At 41.1% G+C, this 23,969-nt stretch overlaps 1 protein-coding gene across 4 annotated transcripts in view; it reads left to right on the forward strand.

The window, feature by feature from the left end:
* Nucleotides 1-23,969, forward strand: part of LOC112156703 (nck-associated protein 5) — a 196,632-nt gene that overhangs the window by 159,702 nt on the left and 12,961 nt on the right. For 3 of the 4 annotated variants that reach the window (XM_024288992.2, XM_024288990.2, XM_024288993.2), the window contains 9 exons: nt 1,632-1,736; nt 2,293-2,481; nt 3,632-7,152; nt 8,083-8,176; nt 11,236-11,323; nt 17,589-17,912; nt 20,378-20,499; nt 22,686-22,815; nt 22,910-23,085. In XM_024288992.2, coding sequence (XP_024144760.1) covers nt 1,632-1,736; nt 2,293-2,481; nt 3,632-7,152; nt 8,083-8,176; nt 11,236-11,323; nt 17,589-17,912; nt 20,378-20,499; nt 22,686-22,815; nt 22,910-23,085 — 4,749 coding nt within the window. The other variant, XM_024288994.2, reaches the window with a different exon arrangement.

Here is a 23,969-nt window from a genome sequence, read left to right on the forward strand (position 1 = left end):
TATATAAAAATAATTATGATTTACAAAGCTATCTGCAGAAAAAAAAAACAGTTACTTTTATGAAAGTATAAACGTAAAATGTTTTTTTAAACATTTTAGATTACATTTTTTATCAATTAACTTGCAAATCTTGTAGATCTGATCAATCACTTTGCAAGATAATCCAAACTACAGGTCAAAACCACAAAATAACAGTTAAAGAAAAACAGAACAGAATAAAAATAAACCAAAGAAAAGAAAAATTTTACTATTTTACACTTACAGTGTTTTTTTCCACGCAGCCGTCTGTCTTCTTGACAACCGCTAAAATTGTCGAAACTTCTCCTATAGCTGCTAATCTCAGATGGTAGTCTTGAAATACAACCGTGGTTAAAAAAAAAAGAAAGAAAGAAAGAAAGAAAGTGACAAAGAATAAAACCAGGAAGCCGTCATTTCTTCCCGAGTCTCATAAGACTTTGAAAAATGAAGTCATTCAAGCCATCAGGAGGCTAATAATCACATAATGTATTACAGTCCTGTCAGCATGAACAGGAGCTTTACGATTAGTTTCGTTGACTTTGACGTTGGCATTGAAACTCAAAGAGCCGGCTTTGTCATCTACCGTTTCCTTCGACCGTCTTCCAACCCCCCCCCCACACTCCCTCCCGTGACCCCATGGCACTATTGACTGAATCCTTGATGAGGATGCTGAAAAGGTGAAATCCAGCACCCAATGATAAGATCAGAGGCCCCTGCGACACTTCAGCCACTCCCATCCTGGATGACAGCAGCCAAAGTCATCCATGCATCACAACAAGACAGCAGGAAATCTTTACATTTTAGCTAAACGGACACGTTTTTACATAAAACTGTAAAAAAAAAAAAAATCATATTTTGTTCTCCTTGAAAGATTTTTTTCAACTGAAAATTAAAGAAAAACATTTGCTGGTTGCATTACATCCACAGGCGAAGACACACAACTCTTCAGAGACCAAACAAACAGCAAAAAGTTCTGGTTTCATGTGCAGAGATTTTTTTTGTTTGTTTTTCTCCTCAAAAGTTGTTTAGAGGGCGGCTTTTACTGCTAACAAAAAGTCAATAGAAGCTGTCAAGAAAGAAAGATTTCGTTTTTTGTGTTCTTGGGGGTTGAAAGGAAGTTTCTTAAGGTGGCTGCTACTTTCTTAAACATGTTTTTTTTTCTTTTATAAATATATATATATATTGATTTTTTTTTCTTATTTTCCCCCCCAAGTCTACTTGTGCACATCAGTAACATTTAATGAAAAAAAGAACGCAAGGAAAAAGATAAGAGCCGCTGAATGAAATGTAGCTTACGATCAAATGTCCTTTCCTCCATATAGTACAGTTTAAGTTAATTTGAGCTTAGGGAATAATGTGTAATTAAGTTCTGAGATGAATGTGTGGAGATGTATTTGCTTTTGAGCACAAGAGTTAAGAAGAGAGTGGCTCCTAACTTTAAAGAATCCCTCACTCCCTAATGCAATTATTTTCTATTCAGACTCTTTCTCCGCTGATTTCATTAATGAGAGCTGTGAAAGTGGGGAGAAGTTCTACAGTTATTGCATTTCATGTCTGAATTTTTGGGGTTTTACTGCAAAAATAGTGACTTAAAATGTGTTTTGGAATTTCAGAAACTCCATTCGCGGATTATGGATCTGTCTGCGGCCGATTTGCTTCTGGAGCCAGAGAGGAGCAAGGCGTTCCTCCTTTCCAGGAATACAGAGTCCCCTTCCAACGTAAGCATGAAGAGAAATAAAAAAAAAGATTTTCGTTGATGGCACGCCGTTGGACCTTAGATACAAAAATACCGGCGTGACCTGTCCTGTCGGCAGGAGGTATCACTTGGCCCTAAAAGGAATAAATCCTAATCATATTACCAGCAAACCATCGATTTCGACTGGGTAAAAGTGACTCCACAGGACATCATAGTGCATTATCTTATGTATTATGCATCACGGTCTGAAAATGAGTTTCTCTTTGAGTCCGCTGAGAATGCTATCTGATCAACTGTAATGTGTGCTATCGGAGAGGGAGACTTACTAAATGAAAAACGAATAGTCCCCGAGTGGATTGCGAATCATCGGAAAGTGCAGATATCATTTAAAGCGACGTGTTAAGCAATGCACGGGAGTCGCACCTTCACGACATTAGTAACCTCTCATTTCAAGTCTCTCCATTGGGGCACTAATCAGATCAGCCGACGAGCTGGAGTTATTGCACCAGAAAATGCTTTACAGAGAAAGTTATGACTCCTTTCTTTTGTTTTTTTGTTTTTTTTTCTCCCCACCGAAGGAGGTTCATTCGAATGGAAAGCCAGGTGTCCCTGTGGCCAAATGTCTGAGCCAGCTGAGTCTGACGGCGCCCGCGCCCATCTATCCCCGCAGCAGCTGCAGCAGCAGCGAGCTGTCGCTGTCGAGCGCGTGCAGCGAGTTCTCCAGCGGCTCCTACACCTGGAATGATGGACGCTCCTGCGGGAAAATGGTAAATCTTCTCGAAACTCACAGATCCACGCTGTCAAACAGCAGCTGAAATCCAGCAAGGTGCGTTCAAGGGGCCACTTTTAAGTAAAAGTCAATGTGAACGCACATAAATGCGTGTTTAGGGCTTCCTTATTGAAAACTGTAATGTTCACAACATTGACTGTATAAAGAGAACTGGACTGAGTGGCCCCCACCATTCCAAATAGGGAGTACCCACTGACTCTAAGAAGAACAACTATTACTCAGTTATAATTGTCAGAATAACCATTATTGCTCTAAAACCTTAATTTTTTTCATATTTTATTCAATTTAGGAACTGACCAATCAGATGCCTCAGTAAAATCATGTGGTGCCCGCTGGCCTCCATCTCCAACATTTGATTACCAGATTCTTACACTTTTAGTGGAAGGGGTGTGGCTTGCAAGAGACTCACTCATGATTAGCTACAGTAGTTGCCATAGAAACGTTGACTCAGAGTGACTCAAACCTATCGCTGTCGTCTGGCTCCAACATGGCGACGTCCATATCCCGAAAAAATGACAATTGAATATGCTTTACTTTGCTGGAACTGGAAGTCAGTTATTTTCTATGGGTGACATCACACTCGCTCAGTCAAGTTCTATTATAAAGTCAGTTGTTCACAGGCACGTTTTTACAACCATTTTTGGGCTTCATGTACAAGTGACCATTGAACACTCGTTGCCAGTATTAGTAGTTTTGACCAATCAGGTACTCGGATTTGGTAGTAGCGCGTGGCAGCAAAGAACTTGACAACATCTGTGTTTGTTTTTCAAATAAAGGTAAATCAAGTTAGTGCTACTGAGAGGATGTTCATCCGTATCCACTCTTGCAAAGACGTTAGCAATGAACTGATCCGGTTCCATTTTGTGCCCAAATTGCGAGATTTGCACCACTCTGTCATTTCACGCCAAGGGACTTCCAAGTGTAGGTGATGCACTTGCAATAGTAGACAGTGGAAAAAGTGAAAGCAGAATAAGCCCCTCCCTGCTTGTCAGGTGTGAACACCATAGGCGGTCTTTAACATGCGTCAATTATGCACAAAGCTTTAACCTTATTGGCATCCGATTACACTTTGATGACCAGGCCTCAAAGCTTCACTGCCTTTCTGACCTCTTGGTTTTGCCTTCTAGTCATCCCTGACGTGGGAGAAGAGGCTGAGTTTGGGCTCGTCAGCTCCAAGTAACATCTGCGCACCACTGGAGGAACAGCCTCCCACGCGGCGCAAAGAGAGCCACATACTCGAGGGTCTGAGAAAGCTCCAGCGGAGGAAGAATAGGAGCTCCTCCTGCTCCTCTAGAGTGTCCAAGTCAGGCTACAAAGACTGCATGAACTCCAACGAGGGCATCTACTCGTTGGGGATCAAGGGCAGCAGCAAAGGGGTGTCCAAACCTGTCCATGTCAGCCGAGCTTCTGGTGCTCTGGGAAGGCGGTTTTCCTACGATTCGGACGATGCTGACGATGAACTGGCACGCTCTAGTTGCAGAGATAATATCCCCACCAAGGACGGCTGGATTCACTGCAAGAAGCTCTCTCACAGCATCTCCGATAGTTTGTGCAGCTTGGAGGGGACACAAGACGCTATGGGTGATGGAACCTCGTGCCCCATAGCTTCAAAACCCTATGACTCAAAGGAGCGTCCAGAGAAGCTCATGAGTTTCATAAACAGTTTTCTTCCTTTAGAAGGGCGTAAATCAGCGTTTAGCAGGCCAGCCACTCAGCACAGAAATCCTGCTCCAGTAGAAGGTCCGAGTTGCCTATCCGACCCAGATGATCCAGAGGAAACCATTCCTGGATCTGGAGGGGTCAAGGCTCCATGCAGTCAGCCGCAAGAACTAGCAGAGAGAGATATCAAGAGGCTCTCGAGGGATACCATCAAGATTTTCAAACAACAGTACATGCAAAAAGACCAGGGGCGCACTCAGTCTGCAGACGGGAGGCCAAAGCCTTTCAGCTTATTAAAAGAACCTAAAGCAACCAAGTGCACCCAGTCTGAAGAGAGCGTACTGACGGTATTTGATGCAGAAGGAGAACCTATTGATCTGTGTGCTCAAAGACTGGTATCAGGAGCAGAAGGTTGTAAAGCCACAGAGATCCAAAAGAGGCCAACCAGGCAAAATTCGGCGAACACCACAAATTATAGTGTTCTTGAATCTCCTGAAAAGCCCTCAGAACATCAGAGTAGATCAGGTAAAGGTAATAATAGCAGGGAAGGAAGTGCAGAAAGGCTACAGTTAGCTCCTCAGAGGAAGCTGATCAAGCCACCAAGCAGTCGAACTAACAAAGGCTTCTCTGTTCCTCCTATGAGTGATGTCAACAGCCCCAAGTCTGGTGGCTCGAAGATCCCCGGTGTCAATAAGCCCTCAGCTTCCCCGTTAAGAGTATCCAAGGGGACAACCACTGAGCCGAGTGTCAGTGGAAACTCAGGACCCTCCACTCAGGAGAAATCCCCGTCTTCTCTTACAGTCAAGATGTCTAGATTCATCAAGACGCAGGGAACTTCCACTCAGAGTCCGAAAGCTGTGAACTGCAAGGTGCCTGGTCAGGCCGACTTGAGCAAAAGCTCTTCTTCCACTTCCCCCCACCTTCCAAAAAGGCGCCTCGACTTTTCTGACAGCAGCGAACAGCCGACCAGAGACAAACACTGTGAAACCAGCAAAAACAAACTCAGGTCTCCATCTCCTCCCCCTCCCCCGGGACGCACCACCTCCTTACTGGTCAGACCAAATTACGAAGGGTCGCCTCAAGCACACAAATCAGGGGCTGCTCAACCATCCACGCCAACCACTGTGAGGGGCCCTCCCCCGAGTTACCACACCTCAGTTGCACCAAATATGCAAGCCACGCTACCCATCAAGGATAAAGACTGCTTAGACGTAGATGCAGGCTACGGAACTGCACTTGCACCTCAGAAGCTGGTGGACAAAACCACCCAGCACCTTCAGAAGTCCACCGCCGTGACTCAGACTCCAACTAAAGGCACTTCCAAGCGAATAAAAGACTACCTCCCACCTGCAAGCTCAGGGTGTGCCAGAGTACCTGAAATTGCACCTAAAAACTCTAAGAATGTCCCTCCTCCCTACAGCGCTCTAAGAGTGTCTTCCCTTCAAAACTCCTTTGCGAATAAAAGGACGCCTGCTCAAGAAAACAGCCACCAGACAGTACAGAAGACTTCTATTAGTTTACCAATATCTCTCCAGGAGTCCGCTCAGTGTCCAACAGAGCCACAGAAAGCGGTCATCAGCCCTCCGGGCCCAGCTGTTTTGTCTCCCAATTTGTCAGAAAAAGCCTCAAAGACTCGAATCCCAATGGGATTTAAAGCCTTTTTAAAATCTCCTCCCAGCCATAAAAGTAGCCCTACTATACCAGGCAAACAAGAGAAAGATCATATCAACTCTGTCTCCAAGGAAACTGTGACTTCAAATGCTTCCACTCAGTGTGACGGCTCGCAGGCAGTGTACAGTATCGACTCAACACCCACCATGTCTGTCCCCGAAGGGAAAGGGGAAGTCCTGTGTCAGCCACAGGAAGAGGACTTACAACCTCCCGTGTTGTCAGTAGAAGGAAATGTGAGTGACAAGGCAAAAAGGAGTAGTCAACTTTTTGGGAGATCCATATCTATTAATACCAAACCCCACCTGAAGCCAGCTTTAGGGATGAATGGGGCCAAAGCTCGCAGTCAGAGCTTCAGCACCAACTACATAGAGAAACCCAACATCAATGGTCTGGAGGGGCCAGGAAGAATCAGGACTCAAATCATCACTAACTCAGGCGAAAGAGGGAATTCGCTGTCGAGACAGGGTTCTTCCGAAACAACTGGGGTTGGATTGGCTGAAAGTCCAATACATTCCCCTAGAACCAGGCTCAGCCATCATGGCGGCATGATGGGACCAAACAGTCAGAGCGGCCTCCCTGAGAAAACCCTTCAGTCATGTGTTAAGGGTGAGGGACCCACTGGTGGAGTAAAAGGGGACGGAGTCACCTCACCCTCTCAAAAAGAAGCTCGTACCTTGTCCAAAAGTGACAGAACTGCTTTTAATAACGTGCAAAAGCCAGCAAAAGTGGCCTCTCATCCACAATTCCAGCCTCCTTCTGCTTTTGTCTTCAGCCCAGAAAGTCCTACAAGAGAAGCGGATGCCATTGCCACCTCTCCTGCTGAGCCAGACAAAACCCAGTTGGGCTCCCCAAGCAAATTCCCAGACACAGAGGAGAAAAAAATCAGCCCGACGACATGCACTATTGAAGAGAAAGTGATGATGGGGATCGAGGAAAACCTGCAGAAAAGTCAAGAGCAGGAGAAGGCAGCAGCTAATGAGGCCAAACAGAAGACGGGCCCGTCTTTAGCCAACTGGTTTGGCCTCCGTAAGAGCAAACTTCCGGCTCTGAGCGGCAAAAAAGCAGATTCCCCGAAGGCAAGAGAAGAGAAGAAAGAGCTTAAGATCGGGTCGGTGCTCGGCGGCAAACAGATCAAGTCTGACAAGAAGAAGGAAAAGAAGAAGGATGGCCAGGAGGTCCAGAATTTGTCCGAGATGAACAACAAGCTGAGCTCCATCATGGACCACTGCAACAATCAGATGGGTCAGATCGCCAGTCAGATCCAGAGTACAACTGTGTTAATCGGCAAGGACCAGTTTGTAAAAGAGCTTCTTGGGAGGTAAGCATCACCGGTGCAATCAAGACAATGAGTAAGACTCAAATCTAATAAATCAGTTGATTAGTAGTTAATTGCACCTGTACCGGGTTATTTGGGTTGTCCGGGCCAGTGGAGGGTCGCAGGGAGGACAGGTGTGTCCTGCATGTCCCCTAAGGCTTGTACGGCCACCTATGTCATGAAAATGGAAAAGTGGAACATTGTTCGTGTGGTCGTATTGTTGAGTATGTCTAAGGCATGTGTATAAAAGGCCTGTTTTTATGGTTTAAGTTGACTTATTCTGGAATAATATTCCTGCATTTTTATCATTCATAATTATGTTAAAAACGTTTCTGGCTTAAAGTTCTAAAAATTACCCTTCTGCTAGGTTTTTGGCATTTACTAAGATTTTTTTAGTCTATTTTTTGAGTTTAGCTCATATTTCAGCTACATAGTCAGTCTTCAAGCTCACCTATCATATATATTTCTAACTGGTGGTAGATATATTTTTAACCTGTGGTATATGTATTTTTATGTATATATGTGGATTTTAAATATTTTCAAATAAATTGGGCATTAGCAGCTAATCTTGAAGATTCTACCATCCCACAGTTGTACTGGTGACTGTAGTATAAGGTCTAAAATACAAATCTCTGCATTTCACTAGCAGAGATGCTGATAGAGAGCAACTTCCTTGCTTTAGTGAGCATAAGCAACTCATGAACGAGCAGTCAGCACTAAGGTAAAGGAGGCTTAGAAAAGCTACTCTTCCCATATTTGTCACTTTATTGATTTTTCACTTCAAACTCCAGCTTCCTCCACAAAAGGGAGGCACCACTTCAAAGAGGCCGTTTTTCTTTTCTTTTTTTTTCTTTTGAGTGTGACAGATGTGTTCTGTTGTAAGCTCGCAAAGCAAGTTATCACACACAAACTGTGTGTTTTGTTTGCTTGCAGAGCTGCTGTGAAGGGCAACGCTTCGCCACCTGCCATCTCCACGCCGAAGAAACACTGTGAAACGAAGGGGGACATGCAGATCTGTCCAGATAATGTGAGCAACAATTCCACTTCTGGGCTAATTTTGTTCGTTTAACACATTTTTCAAACAACTCCTGAAGGATTCCAGATTTTAATTCATTAATCAGCTTTTAAGCTTTTCTTTTCCTTGTTGTTTTACAAAATAGCATCACCTTCATCATTTAAAAGGTGGTTTGAAAACAAGTTTTGAACTTTACCCAAGCTTTAGATTACTTTCTGCAGTTTTCATCCTATTAAAAAATTACAGTTGTTTTATTACCTTATTTAAAATCCAGTATAAAGCTTTGCTCTGCTTTCATTAAGCTCTTTTGGACTGTTTTTCACCAAAATCTTTGTTCTCTTTAAATGTGTCTTATTTAGATTTTTTACCATTTTTAGCGTATTCATCAATTTACATTTTTAATGTGTAATTTTAAATAGAATTATTAAAGTTAATTCTGCTTCCATTCAGCTGTCTCAGACTTTCCTCACCCCAGTTTTCTTTCTAAGAAAAATTATGTATATATTTTTTTAATTTAATTCATTTTTTTAATTAATTAAAATAATTAATTTATTTAATTTCTATTTTTATATAATTTATTTTTATTGATTTGCTTCTGTTTTTTATTGATCTCACTTTTTTCATATTTGAAAAAAAGAAAAAAAGTTATTTTATCATTAATTTTTCAGCCGTTGAAAAATTTATAATTTAAAATATATTTTTTCCATTAAAATACATATCTAAAACTTATCTGTAGTTATTTTACTTTTTCTAATTTTGTGTTTTTAGCAATGTTTATCATTATCTAAATATTAATAAGCCATATTGTACCTTCTTTGTGGAGTTTGGAGTATTAACATTTAACTTCTAGCTTCATAGCTAGCTTCTTAGAGCGTTTCATACTTAAACCACCATCAGCAATGAAAAAAAAAAAAACTTTTAAGCTCCTCCCACATGGTGATTTAAGACTTCACCCACTCATCACATCATTAATACGTCACAGGACAAAGCTGAGTTCCTGATTGGTTGATGCGACAACATGCAAATTCTACGCTGAAGCCTAGATATCTGAACTCTGGAAACATCACACCGAACAAAACGTCTTGCTGATAGACCGACGCTTCTGTACATTGACTTAACATTGAAACTGGGCCCCCTGGCGCGTGAATCGCTTTCAGTATTAATGTAGCTTCTTATAGCACTTCTTACGTAACTTTACCACCATCAGCAAAGAAAAAAACAAAACTTTTGAGCTCCTCCCACACCGACCAAAATGTTTTGCTAATTGACCGACGCTTCTGTACTTTGACTTAACATTGAAACTGGGCCCCCTGGCGCGTGAATCGCTTTCAGTATTAATGTAGCTTCTTGTAGCACTTCCTTCTTAAAATTTACCACCATCAGCAACGAAAAAACAAAACTTTTGAGCTCCTCCCACACCGACCAAATTTTCATGATAATAGATCGACGTTTCAGTACATTGACTTAACATTGAAACTGGGCCCCCTTGGCGCGTGAACCCCTTTCAGTATTAATGTAGCTTCTTATAGCACTTCTTACGTAACTTTACCACCATCAGCAAAGAAAAAAACAAAACTTTTGAGCTCCTCCCACACCGACCAAAACGTTTTGCTAATTGACCGACGCTTCTGTACTTTGACTTAACATTGAAACTGGGCCCCCTGGCGCGTGAATCGCTTTCAGTACTAATGTAGCTTCTTGTAGCACTTCCTTCTTAAAATTTACCACCATCAGCAACGAAAAAACAAAACTTTTGAGCTCCTCCCACACCGACCAAATTTTCATGATAATAGATCGACGTTTCAGTACATTGACTTAACATTGAAACTGGGCCCCCTTGGCGCGTGAACCCCTTTCAGTATTAATGTAGCTTCTTATAGCACTTCTTACGTAACTTTACCACCATCAGCAAAGAAAAAACTAAACTTTTGAGCTCCTCCCACACCGACCAAAACTTCTTGCTAATCGATTGACGTTTCAGTGCATTAACTTAACATTGAAACTGGGGCCCCTGGCGCGTGAATCGCTTTCAGTATTAATGTAGCTTCTTATAGCACTTGCTTCTTAAACTTTGCCTCGATCAGCAAAGAAAAAAACAAAACCTTTCAGCTCAAGGTTTTTTCAACTTGAAACACAAACTTCTTTGTTACAGTTTTTGTTTCTCCTTTTAGCCCAAACCCCATTGTTTAGCAGAAAGAACATGCCCATCCACCACCCAACCGACCGCCTCTTCAGCCTCTCATCCCGGAAGGCTCACTATTGATTGTGCTCTGACTCAGTCTACGGTATAATTCACTGCCTCTTTTTTCTTTTTTCGTGTGTTTTATTACCAAACTGAGGCTGATGTTTTTCCAACTTCAGCCCGTCCAAAGACATCCATCACTCCACGCACGATGCGGTTAAAATTAGCCTTCTTTCTATAAGCAAAATGGCCTGATCCTTTTTTTATCCGACAGCCGGAATACGGAGAAATAATGGAGAGGTGAAAAACAGACAGGAGTCAAAAAAGAAAGTGGAGTCTGAACCCAAGAGGAGAGTGACAGTCTCACCGCATAATATAGGAAATTTAATCCGGGTGATGTGGAATTTTGATAACGCGCCGAGGCCCCTTATCTGAGCCACTCCGTTTGACAAAAAGGGCCATTTAATACCTTCCCGCACGCTCTTCGTCCATCTCCCCTCCCTATGGAAATGCAACAAAAGAGCCTCACTTTATGACCTACGAGCTCCGCTTCAACGTTTTCTTTAACCCTTTAGCGCCTGTGACGCCTAAACACAAAATTTCAATGTCATTTCATTAGATTTTGAAGGAGAAAAGCCAAAATTACAGTAAATCAAAGAACATAAACACTGGAGCTCCGGTCTTAAAGGGTTAATGATTTAATTAGGGCAAGCCAAAGAGAACAATTATCGTCCCGCGAGAAAAAAATAAACTTTAAAAACACGAAACTCAAAGTCTTTAAGTCCACATTAGAAGTTTTTTAACTTCAATGAACCCTTTGAACTCTTAGTAAGTATGTTTACTTTTTAAAGTCGTTAGCTGATTTTTGATCTTTCCTTTGATATTTCAGACCCTCATACTGACGCAAAAGATCAGCCTCAAGGCCAAAAGCGAGGAGGGGAACATTCCGGACACGTCGTGTCAAGACCACATGATAGGTGAGCTTGAAGACTGACCAAAAAGCCGCGACGCACGCTTGTTTTCTGCCAGGTAAAGAAGGTATTTTTGTCTAACAAACGTCCAGCTGCTTCCGAGAGCGTCCGCGCGTTTTGGGGGTTGTGGATTCGTGACGTGACTGACAGCTCATTTCTCGGCACCATTACTGTAGGGGGGGGGAGAGCATCTTGTCAACAAGACAGTCAGGGGGATTGATGTGCGCCCAGGTCATGTTTTACAACGCCTGAGTGGCTACAGGCATGAGAGAAAATAGATGCACATAAAAAAAATAAAAAAAAGAAAGGAAGATGAAATGATGGTGCGTTTGCAGGTTGACAAATTGCAGGTTGTGGGGGATGGGGTCCATTTGTCAGTTGTTGTCACTCAGGGGGAGTTTGGGATCAGACTACCAGTTCAGACGGTCTTTTTGATTGGGCTGCCATGATTTAAAGAAATTATCTACCAAAAACTTATAAAGTCCCACTCCAGAAGTTCCCAGTGGTCTTTTAATTAGTATTATGTTGTTTTTTGAAGGAAAAAAAACTAAACTTTTTCTGCTAAAGGACTGAGCAACCCCTCCCCCACTCCCCTCCTTGTTACAGAGTGCTCTCTGTTAGCACACTCTACTGCTAGCTTATTATTTTCAAATTGTTTTTCATCTGCTCATGATTCAAAATTATTTGATTTAAAAAAATACCTAGAAGTGTATTTTTATTCGTCTTTTCTTCACATATGTCCTCATTTATCATAAAAAAGTCCCACTCCAACTCTATTCTATTGTAATATCGTTCTGAGCGTGATGTACTATGACAAAGCAGTTTTTAGCCAAAATTTAAAAGGCATGTTGAGTTTTTTTTTATATTTTTTCTGTAGCTCATTATCAACATAATTCTGAGTTGTGGGCGGGAATATTCGCGTGGAAATTAGCTATGCTAGCATCCTAGTTAGCCTTTATTTTCACTCTCTAATGCTAGCTTACAGATTCTCACAACCCCATGCTAAAATTAATGTAGCAAAACAACTTATTGAAGTTATACAGCCGTAGTTTTGAGCCAGATATGAAAATTAAGACATTTTGCCTTCAAGTGGATACTTCAGAAAAACGTAGAGTGGGGTTTAGTACACCTATTTTATAGTCATTGGTCTGAGAATTTTCCAGCACCCAGTTTTCTGATCCAACGTAATTTGAATTAAGAAATCCTCACAAACGCAGTTCAATCAAATTCACTTTAATGTCCCGTAGGAAATTTGTCTCTATACAAGTTCCAATGTAACAGCAAGCAACACACTTAAGAGCATAAGAAAGGATATTGAATGTGCTGTGCTAGTGTTAGCTGCTCTAGAAATTAGTTTTTAGCACAGTGACTCAATGGTAAAACATTGAATTTAAACCCCCCATAAAATATCAAGTAAATTATCTATAATCATTTTTTTTGTAAATTATTTTATATAGCACATTTAATATAAGAATAAAAGATTATTTTCGGGGGCCCCCCCATCCGTTGTAGGTCCATTGAAAGTGGAAGAAACAGTTGGAGCTGCTGTAGCCACCCACTGAAACGTTCAGAAAGTGATGACATCATTAGAAAGCGCCAATATAGCGTTCATTTTAGCCAACGTTTTCAACTTTTGTAAGCATTTTTTGTTTTTGAAGTTTCCTGTGTATTCTTTTGGTCACAAGTCCTGTTATACGCAATGTACCAGAGGTAAGACAGTAAAAAAGACGAGCTCCTGGATGACCTCCATCGTTGTTGCTTTTTCGATTTAAAGTGCTGACATGGCAATATTTAATTATTTATTACACCATGAATTTGCTTGGGTAAAAGCAACTTGTATATGAGATACAGTTGCAGGGCTTAGCGTTGTGATGATTAGATAAAATCAATTTTACCATTTTATTAAAATGAATCAATATTCCGTTTTTTTCTAAGTCATACTCTTTAAAAAATTGTGGAAAACTGATTTGGCACTGTCTTGGGATGTATCGGGATACATATCGTATCGTGAGCCAGGTATCGCGATACGTATCGTATCGCCAGGCTCTTGCCAATACACTAGTCTACACTTTTTCTTTTTTACTCCCCAGTATTAACTGGACCGTACGGGAACTCTCCGTATCGTACCGTACCAGACCGCTCAGGCCAAATAGATCCATCTTTGTTTTCCTCGTCTGAGCTAGCATCTGACGCAAAAGTGTACGGATGGATAGCTACAATATTTCTCACCATTTTTGTTGCACCGCTAATGTTAGCTTGGGGGTGTGAGGGAGAGAGTGTAAACAGAGAACTCTTGAGTTACGGGTGACAGGAAGTGGGAGTGGGGTTACTTCGTTCCACAACTCCTGCCGCTCTGCAGAAACTATGTCCTAGAAAAGTTTTTAGATTTTGGCAAAAAAAAATAACCAAAAGGCCAATAAGTAGGTAAAAAAATGATGGATGTTTGACGTTAACCCCAATTAATGCCTGTTGTCGCAAATATGCAACAAACCAGTTCGGCTCCAGATTTACATAAATATAGCTTCTACCTTATATCAAAAACATAAGTGATTTTTTAATTTTTTTTTATTTCATAGCTGCAAATAAATTCCGTCATTAAGGGGTTAAGCCAAAACATTTACAAATAAACCTAAACATCATTTTAGTTTCTCCATCTTTATGCTAAAACTATTTATCACTTGTTTGGGTGAAATTTTTCGTTTTTTATTGATAAAAACTGGATTTAAAGTCTCTTTGATGTTTCAGATCGAATAGTGGAGAGCAGATGTGCAAAAAGTGCTGATGGAAGGAGCGTCGGGTGGGGGGTGGGGTAATGGGATGGGTCGCTCTGAATAAACAGATTGAATTGTTTTTGCTTTTTTTTTGGTTGTTGTTAATATTCTGCCAGCAAAGCACTTCCAGACCGAATGTTTCATAAGAGTTGCAGCTGCCGCGCCTCCTCGGCCACGCGGCTAAACGCGGGGTAAACACATCAATCAGAGGAACGGCTGACGTCCGTGATGCAAGCAGATGCAAGAATCGGAGCGGCGTCCGTGTCATAGACGCGCCTTTGAAGTTGTTGCTGGATATCATAAGGCAATCTCCTCCAGGCGGGGACAATAAATAAAATTTGGACCAACCAGAAACCCAAAATGACTCTAATACATCTGTGTGTGTGATAGCCGATCGATACCAATTGCTTTGCAGCAACTTTCGCCTCAAAACTTACTCCGTTGTGCAGCAATATTTGGATCCTACCGATCGCTTGAAGCAAATATAAAGAATCTGTAATGACTCAGGATGCACCGCGGTGAACTTGTGGCATTTGCTTTCAAAGATTAGGCCGTGATATTCGGCGATAACTTCTCTGTCTCCACTGCATGGAAGCCAATTTCACACAGCGGAGGATCCGGCTAACCGGCTTCCTCCCCTCGAGCCCTGGAGGTTGCAGGCAGAAGTGATAGGGGAGCTGGTGAAAAACTAGCTTGCTGGCTGTTGTTGCCGCCGGGTAGAATTACCGTGGACCTTGTTATAGTTTGGGAATAAAGGGCATTTTGAACTGCCAGCCTTGGCATTCAATTACACAGCTGTGTAATCTATGGCTCTCCCCGCTGCACCGCTCCTTATAAACACAGCTTTGTGGGGTTTATTATTTATCTGTACACGTGCGCTCAGTTCAGAGTTTGTGATTCGGTTTTGGTGAATGTGGCCGTCCTCGTGTGTTTCACATATGCGAGGAAAGTGCCAGGCCGTCTGCACCACTGAATGTGTTTGTCCGGTTGATTAAAAAAACAAAGCTACCTCGCCTTTTCTCCTTTTTTATATTTTCATGTCTGCCTTTTAGGCATTTTACTCTGTAAAAAGTGAAACGTTGGCTCAATTTGCAAAAATTCTATATTTTGTTACATTTAAAATTAAATTTAAATTTGATTTTGATCAAAATTGAATTTTATATCATCTGATATTTTTTAATGTAGCAAATTACAGAACTTTTGTAAATTGATCCAACATTTGCACGTTTTACAGTGCAGTTTTTATGAAAAACACGTTTTTTTCAGCTTGTGATGAAAGTTTTTGCCCTATATGTGCATGTATTCTTGTTTTATCTCAAACTTTTTTTGGAAGTAAAAGTACCAAAACATGATCAGAAGGATCGACTTATTCATATAAATCACATACAGTTTGCATTAGTTAGATTTTTTTTTTATCATAGTGTGTGAATGTATGTATTAATTTAGGAATAAAGGGCTTTTAATTAATCAAAATTAAGTGAAGTAATTAATTAGTTCAAAGTTGCATTTGGAAAATTAAGCTCATTTTCAGTTGGTTCTTTGCTGAGCAGCTTTTCATCAGGTTAAGGAAGTTTTTCTGGCCGAGAAATGTGTCTAAACCTTTGAGAATGCAAACACATACATAAACTTACTTAATATATATTTTTAGAAAACTGAATAGTATTTTTTGTAATTTCTGGAAATTTTAGTAAAAATGGTCAAATCTGCTTATACATATGCTTTAGTTTTAGCTTTAAAGACCCACTCTGGTCATCTTTTGAACTATTTTCAAAAGTGGTCTTTTAAGTGGGATTATGTCAGGGCCCCGCCCCTGGAAGAGGGGTTCCTGCCCCAGATGGGCAGCCCTTCTGCACCTGGGCTGGGAATGTTCCCGCTGTCACCCTAAGACAGGGTAGGGCAACCCGCTTGGGGCCTACGGTTGGTCTGGGCGACACTTGGCCCCGGCGGGGGGCGGGTTGTTTCTGGCAGGAAGGGGGGGTCCACTATTGCTATGATATCTTGAGTCATTAGTGGGTTGGGGTCACCACTGAGGCAATCTGTGCCATCAATCCCTGACCAAAACTTGGGGGCGGGGCCCTGGGTTTTGTCCCTGGGACTGCCTCCTTCTTGGCTCCTCCCTCTTTGTGTGGGGTGGGGGCCTCTTCTTACAATGGGGCCCCTGGGCTGGGTAGACTTGGGCCCAAGACTGGGGGCACAGTTGTTTTTCCAATTGAGGGTCAGTCTGGAAGCTGTCCCCAACCTACCCTCCTTCCTGCTACGACCTCATGCTCCTTGGGGGTGGAGCTACTTGGAAGTAAACCATGGTTGGATTTGCTCCACCCCCTCTTGGTTTTTGATGCACCTTAGACATGTAGGACCCTTGGTGGGAGGGTGGTTGGACATCACTGTGAGCAAACCTGTGTTGTTTTCTGAGACATAGTTTCTGTAGAGCAGCAGTAGTTTATTAGACATTTTCCTCTCAGTTGTGAGCGTTGAATTGGAGCAGCCCCGCCTACTTCCCCCTCTCTGTTTTCATTCTCTCCCACTACCTCAAAACCCGAAAATTAATTTTCATAGGAGTGGGTCTTTAGTACTAAAAATAGTCTCTTTAGTGTATTAATTTAGAAATGCTAGTGCGGATTTACATTTTTTTTTATCCTAAAGCTTTATTTTCACAGCTGAAGCGCTGTAGTGAAAATGTAGCTTAAATTACCTCATTAGCATTTAGCTTTAAAGCAATCATGCGTGAAATATTCAGCAGTCTGAGCATGCTCAGTTGAAAGACAGGCTAAGCTAGCAGCTAGCAAACAAAAATAACCCCCTTTTCTTAAACCATTTTTGGCAAATCATATTTTAATAATAAATAAATAACACATTTAGATTTTAAAGAGCTTTAGTATAGTTTTCATATCAAAATAATATGAAAAAAATTGCGTATTTGAGTTATCTATTAGCTTACTTCCTCACAAGTAGCTACCCTCCCTGTTTCCTCAAACTGAGCATGCTCAATGTGCATTTTTGTCACAAAGTGCAAAATATTTCTTCTAGGATTCAGCATTATTGTTTTTTGATTAATTAAAAAACATATATCAACGTAGACCATCTGATTTCAATTTTAGCCATTATCTTTTACAGTTGCAGAGACCTGGGTTGAACTTAGCCGTCGTTCCATCTGCTTCTTCACGCGTCAAAGATTTGTAGTTTTTTTTAAGGCGTCCATCTGTTCCTGTTAACTGGAATAACAAAAGCCCCAAATCCATGTTATTAAACACATCTCAACTGTGCATAAAATTCATGGTTTCTGGCAAAGGTTGGGTGGCATTTTTATGGCAACATAAAAAGACATAAAGAAGTATGGTTCAATAACTGCTGCTGCTTATTTTCTTTCCTCTCTTCCTATCAAACCTTCTGCAGATTCCCTTTTTACTCACAATCCCTTCCGCTGCATGTGAATCCAAGCCCTCTCGTATTCTCCCTGGTTGTTGCTCCCAGTTGTCACGCTCCTTTCCCTGTCACTCTAGGCTCCAGCTGTCAGATGAGAACCCTGGACAGCGGAATTGGAACCTTCCCCCTGCCCGATTCGGTCACGCGGGCCAGCGGTCGCCACATCCCCAAATCTGAGTCCAGTCCCGATGGGGTGATCGCCGGCTCCACTGAGCGCAGTCGGGACGCTCCCTCCTCCCACCCTGACCCCTCACAGTCCGATTCAAAAGTGCCTTCCCCTTCAAAAGCCCATGTGCACACCCCCACTACCAGCATGGGTCACTCCCTGTCTGATCCCACTGTGACCTGCAGCAGAAATGCCCCGGACACCCAGAGTCGCCTGCCCAAGCTGGCATCCACAGGTTAGTGTTTTTTCACATTTTGGTCTTTGGGGGGAGGGGACATGTCTTTTTCACTTTTTTTCTTTGTAAACTGTTTTCTCATATAATTATGAACTGATGTCACCATATTTTCATAATTTTTAAGGTCTTATATAAGACAAAAAATCTTATTACAATTGTACGGCAAGCAATTTTGATCAGAATACATCAAGAAATTTCTATCAAAAATGTACGGCAAGCATTTTAGATCAAAATGTAAAGCAAGCAATTTTGATCAAATGTATGGCAAGCAAATTAGGTCAAAATGTACAGCAAACATTTTAGATGAAATGTATAGCTAGTATTTTAGATCACAGGTACGGCAAGCATTTAGGATCACAATTTGCAAGACACAAAGTCTGTATTTTTTACTGCTATTCAAGTTAAATCAAATTGTCCAAAAAAATTACATTCATAAATTTTACTTGCATTTATACTGTTTACATTTAATTATCACAGTATCAATATCTGTTCATTTTTCTTTATATGTTGTCATATTTAAGATGTTATGCCAACTAGCAAAAACATTGGTAATAAAGGAAAGTTGGGGAAAAAAACACCTCAAAATTAGGGACTTCAATTTTTTTTAAATAATAGTCAGTTAGAGATATGTATAAGCACTGGTTATTATAGACAATAATCTTTATAGAAGCTGCCACTTTAGTCCACAGTAAAACTATGCCGCCATTTTGAAACATTACATGTTACTGGATTCACTGCATGCTATCAATGTTAAGTGAGGCAACATTTTCAAAATCCTGTCATGTTTTGTTGACCTTTGAAACCTAGCTTGTTAGCCATTGGTATTTGTCAACATGCAGACCAGTATCAGCCAATCAAATTGCATATACATTTGTTTGTGTAATATGAAAAACTTAACATTTTTAAATAGTTTGAATTGAGATCAATGAAAAACAACTTGTTAGAGAAACACAACTCCCTGACTGTATATGAGAACTGGACCGAGTGAGTGTGACACCACCCATAAAAATTACTAAATTAAGTCAATTCAATCAACCATTTTTCTGCAATACGGGGGCTGCCATGTTGGAGCCAGAAATTATCAGTAGTCTGAGTGAACAACCACTCTCGCCAATCACGGGTAAGCTAGTTGGAAGGCCACACCCCCACCGTTTGAAGCCAGGCACATGAGAATCTTTTTTATGTGAGACCACATACTTTTATTAAGGCATCTGTTTGAACAGTTTGACTTAAATAACTGCTCTACAGAAAGAAATATGAAAAAAATAAGATTTGAAAGAAATGGGTGGCATAGCAAGAATGGTTATTCTGACAAAAATAATGAGTAGCACATTTCTAAGTAGAAGTCTATGGGATTGTATTCTTTACTTGTAGCCAATGTTTTATACGGAATGCAAGGGGGGAGGGGTCACTCAGTCCTAGTCCTCATATAAAGTCAATGGTGAGGACACTGCCATCGCAGGCTTCAGCTGTGGGTTGCTCAGCATAAAGTGGAGCCACTCAGTCCTGCTTGCAGCTCTAATTGGTCTTGCCATTCAAGGCCAAAAGAGGGAGATAAATTGCAGTGTCTGTACAATTTTCTATTAACACGTCAAACCGGTTCGAGCCAAGCGCCGAACTCCTCAGTCAGCTTCTTTATCTCGAGGGATCTCAGCTAAATACTAGACGTCTATGTACTTTGTTGACGTATGTCTGTCTTCAAGGGGAACGCCGAAGGCCCCCAAACTGGCAGACAAGAGAAAGTTGTTTGGTTTCAATTGATTAAATGAAGAAGCTCGTTTTTTCAGTGAGTTCGTAGGCTATTGCATCAACACTGACATCTGATACTCTGAAATAAAATAAAAATAAAAACAAGAAATGCAATTAGATAAGCATACTGGCATGGCCATAGATCATAAAAACACGTCGGCTGCAATGCACGTAAGGACTGCAGTGTGCAAGATACAATCGGATGGTTGATTAAAGCTGCAATAGCACAACCGGAGGAGAGATTGCACGGCTAGATTTATGTTGGGAGGACTTTAGGCTGCATTTGATTTTATATCTAGAAAAAGACAGTGTTTTTCTCCATACAAAAGAGCTGTAGCGACAACCTGTTATTATAACACAGGTGAGTCTATTTTCTATGACATCACAATTTTTGAGTGTGAGACAATTAAACCAGGGGCTGTCAGAGATAGGAGAAGGTAGAGGGATGATAAGGAAGCAGAGCATCATTATCAGCTAAGATGTGGCACAGCTGCATTTGTATATGGAGAAAAAACTGGAGGCATAGTTGAGTGGATGGGTTCTTCTTGAATGGATGTGCCCATCGGTCTTCCAGCTGACTGACAAATCGTTACTAGAATTCATCTTTCTGCCGTCAACGCCCGTTACCCAAGGTGGCTGTAAATACGAGGCAGTTGTTTCTTCTAATTACTGTCCACCCCATGACTCATCCCTCTTCAATCTCTCTCCGCTTACAGACGCAATCAAGACCAAAAGGTTGAGTCTTTGTGCCCAGCGAAGCGCCGTCTCCGCTTCCGCCGAGGGAGACGGGGACGAAACGGAGAGGAAGATGAAAACAAGCGAGCATGAATCACCTGGTGTAAGCTTTCCTAGATCGCCTTATATCTTAGTTTGAAGCGACTTGGGATTCGCGGATAAAATGGGCCAACTTTTATCCGGCTTCCCTGCACGGAATCAGAAAACAGACGATTGTCATTCTGACGGATGAGCCAATTAAAGCAAAGGCCAAAGTTTCCAGGTGCGCAAACCATTTGAGGCTCTGCGAATGCACTCATAGCAAATGCTGGATTTGATGCTTTCTGTTGCTATTAGCAACAAGCTGTTTCCAGCTCATCGGTAGGGTCAGGTAGTTAATCATCTTTTTTTATTGGATAAATGACAAGGAAAAGATTCTCTGTTCACGATTGGCTTATTAAACATTTACAGAAGCTCCAAAATCAGATTTTTTGTTTGGAATCTAGTTAAGGAACACAAGTTTAGAAAGAAATGTTGGTTATCTGCACCAACTGCATGTTAGATTTTCCCGTCTGAGTCTGTATGGCAACAGAAAAACCCTTTTTTAAAGCCGTAGTGGATTGTGAACGACACATGAAAAATCTTCTGTTTATCTTAAACTACAAGAGATCATTTTGAGATTGTATCTAAAGTCACAAATTATGAAAATGTATTTTACATGTAAAACCTACCACTAAAAAGTCTTTCGGTTCTCCAAATGTGCTCTAGATCAAAGGAGGAAACAGTTACACAAAAACAACATAGCACTTTGCCGATAAAAATCTTTGATTTTGTAGATAAATATCAGCATATCATCTGCAAAGAAGAGTTGCCACTTATAATTTGAAAGAGTTTGTTCAGAACCGTATCCTCAAGATGCTGTAGCTATGTCTGGTCTCTTTGTTGTGTGGATTCAGCCATTCAATCCCCATATAATTATAATTTTTGACACTTTTTAAAAAATTAAATCAGCCTGTAGGTTTAGATTTCAATTCATTTCTATGTCCTTTATCTTGTGTTCAACCTTTTGAGAGCTGGGTAAGGTTAGTCAAAAAAACAACCCTGTGATCGCCTAAGAAGTAAAATAAATATAGATAAATTACAAAAAAATTAACTAATTTTACTTCATAATTCCCAAGTTAAGGTAAAGCCTTGAGTATTTTCCTAAAATTTCTACTCCATTGTGCATCAAATTGACGTCTACTCGCAAAACAACAAGTCCATAGAGCCCGTAGAACGAAAAGGTTCATCCACATTATTTTCTATGGGCATATTGTGGACAACAAGTTGTAGTGCACACTGAAAAAACACATAAGGGTAAGCAAATATGAAGTAGGTGGGACACAGGAATAGCGTACAAATTTTTCAATTTTTCATCTCCACGAATCCTGTACAGTGCCTAAGAGGCTTGTTAATGCTGTTCAAGTGTTAAGTACATGCTCTTTGTACACCCCTAATGTTCATACTGTTAGAATTTAGGATTTGGCATCCTACGGGCACTTGTGTATCACTTGGGCTTGGTCAATAAGGAGCCATGCTTTACTAACGATAGGAATATGGCATAAAGACCGCATTCGACATCATCACCTGTACGTCATATGTGTGTGTAACTGACATTATACACAAATACTTCCCAGTACAATCAATTACCCCAGGCACGGCAATCGTATGTTCCCTTTTTGTGATGTCCCTTGTGCTATCTTATGGGGTCCAGATGACCTCAGCCTTACACTGACGTGTTATCCGTTCCATGAAAAATGGGGAAGATTTTTATTTTTATTAGTGAAAATCAAAAATCATTGGAAAAAAAAAGTTCAGTAAACTGTCTTGTGGGGTCCAGATGACTTCACTCCCCACATCAACAACCTAGGACAGCACAAGGGTTACAGTGGCAGTGCGAGCCTCAAGGAAACTATAATACACATTTGTGGTCCTGTCTATGGCCCTCCACGAACTTGGACGACCCAAAAACCTCCAGCGACCACCTGTTTGAGTATATGTGACTACGGCTTTAAGGATAGAACTGTCAAACATTGGAAACTCCACCTGTCCAAAGGTGTTAGCGGTTAGATGAAAATGCCTTATTTGTCTTTGAGAAATACAACAATTCAAGTTAGTTCAATTTAAGGAAATAAACTAAAAAATGACTTATCGACAAGGTAAGACAAGGATTTGGTACCAAAACAAAATACAGGCAGTTTTAAGACTATTGATCTTCAAACTGGTGAAGTTCAATGGGGCTCATGTTGGTGCCTCTTTGCTTACTTACAGGAGAAAACATTGCGAGTTTGCGTGTATCCAGTCAGCGACAGCGACACCGAGACTGAATCAGAGGGAACTACGAGTACTTTGGCGTCGCCGCTAAGAACCCCGATGAACAAGCTTCAAAAGAGCGACTCTGGTGTGCTTTAGAATCTTTTCCACAAACTTATTTTAAAAGTTTCTTCCAGTGTTCCCCATTGTTTTTGGGCTAAAACTCCTCTCTCCATGTGCAGTCGAGCAGAGTGAGGAGACCTTGAAGAAACGGAATGCAGAGAAATCCCTGTCCATTATGGACTACTATCAGCACGATGTGTTCTCGCACCTGGAGACAGACGCCAGGACGATTTCCCAGTACAGCTTGCTGCACAAAGAGTCGTCCCTCGATGGAAAAGCAGGAGACAGGCTCAGTGTGAGTATTTGGACAGCCCATTATTCAGGGTTAATTGGTTTTCTCTCATTAAAGGCTCCTTTACAGGCTTGTTTTGATACTCATCAACCACTTTCTTGCCCGTTACCTTCTCTTTTAAAGTCATTGTACTTACAATTCCAACTCTTTTATTAAAAAAAACCCCAGAGATCCATCTATAGTTTGATCTGAAATAAGTTTGTGTCCTCCATGAATTCCAAAATAATAAAAGGTAATGCAGTTCCTGGATGAAATAGCTTTTCTTAACATTTTCTTGAAACCTAAACAAAAAACAAAGATCTTGGGATTATTTTGTTCTATTTGCTTTATTTTTCTTAAACTCATTTAACCACTTTAGTCCAATGTTGATATTTTTTTTACTCTTTTTAACTCTTCAACCATGTATGTGATTTCAGCAAACTCTAAAGTGGAGAAAAGTAGCCTTAAAATACTTTATCGTATTGAAGTAATTACGCTAGCAACATAAATCAGGTGATTGCATATCAGTGCAAAGTTGATGTGAAAAGCTGTCCATGTCAGGATCGTCTGAGTCACAGAGATCGCTTAAACGGTGAATTATTAATGGTATGTCAAAGAGCGTGTTATTTACGCATTGCTGGCGACATCTCTGACATTAAAGGGTTAAACATTTTTGACTGTATTCAATGACTTTTGTTGAAATTTCCCATTAAAGAACAGCTTGGGCAGACTTTTAGTTTCCTAATAATTCTTCCTAATAATGGTGTGTAATTATTGATGCCAGTTAGTTTCTGGTGCACACCAGATAGTTTATAGTAGCGGCTGGGTGGCTCAGTGGGCTAGGAGACGGGCTGGAGCCCTGGGTTCGATTCCCAGGGTTGTCCACTGATCCCCACCCAGATTGGGTC

The sequence above is a fragment of the Oryzias melastigma genome, linkage group LG2 (assembly GCF_002922805.2).
Source record: "Oryzias melastigma strain HK-1 linkage group LG2, ASM292280v2, whole genome shotgun sequence".
In the NCBI taxonomy this organism is placed as follows: domain Eukaryota; kingdom Metazoa; phylum Chordata; class Actinopteri; order Beloniformes; family Adrianichthyidae; genus Oryzias; species Oryzias melastigma.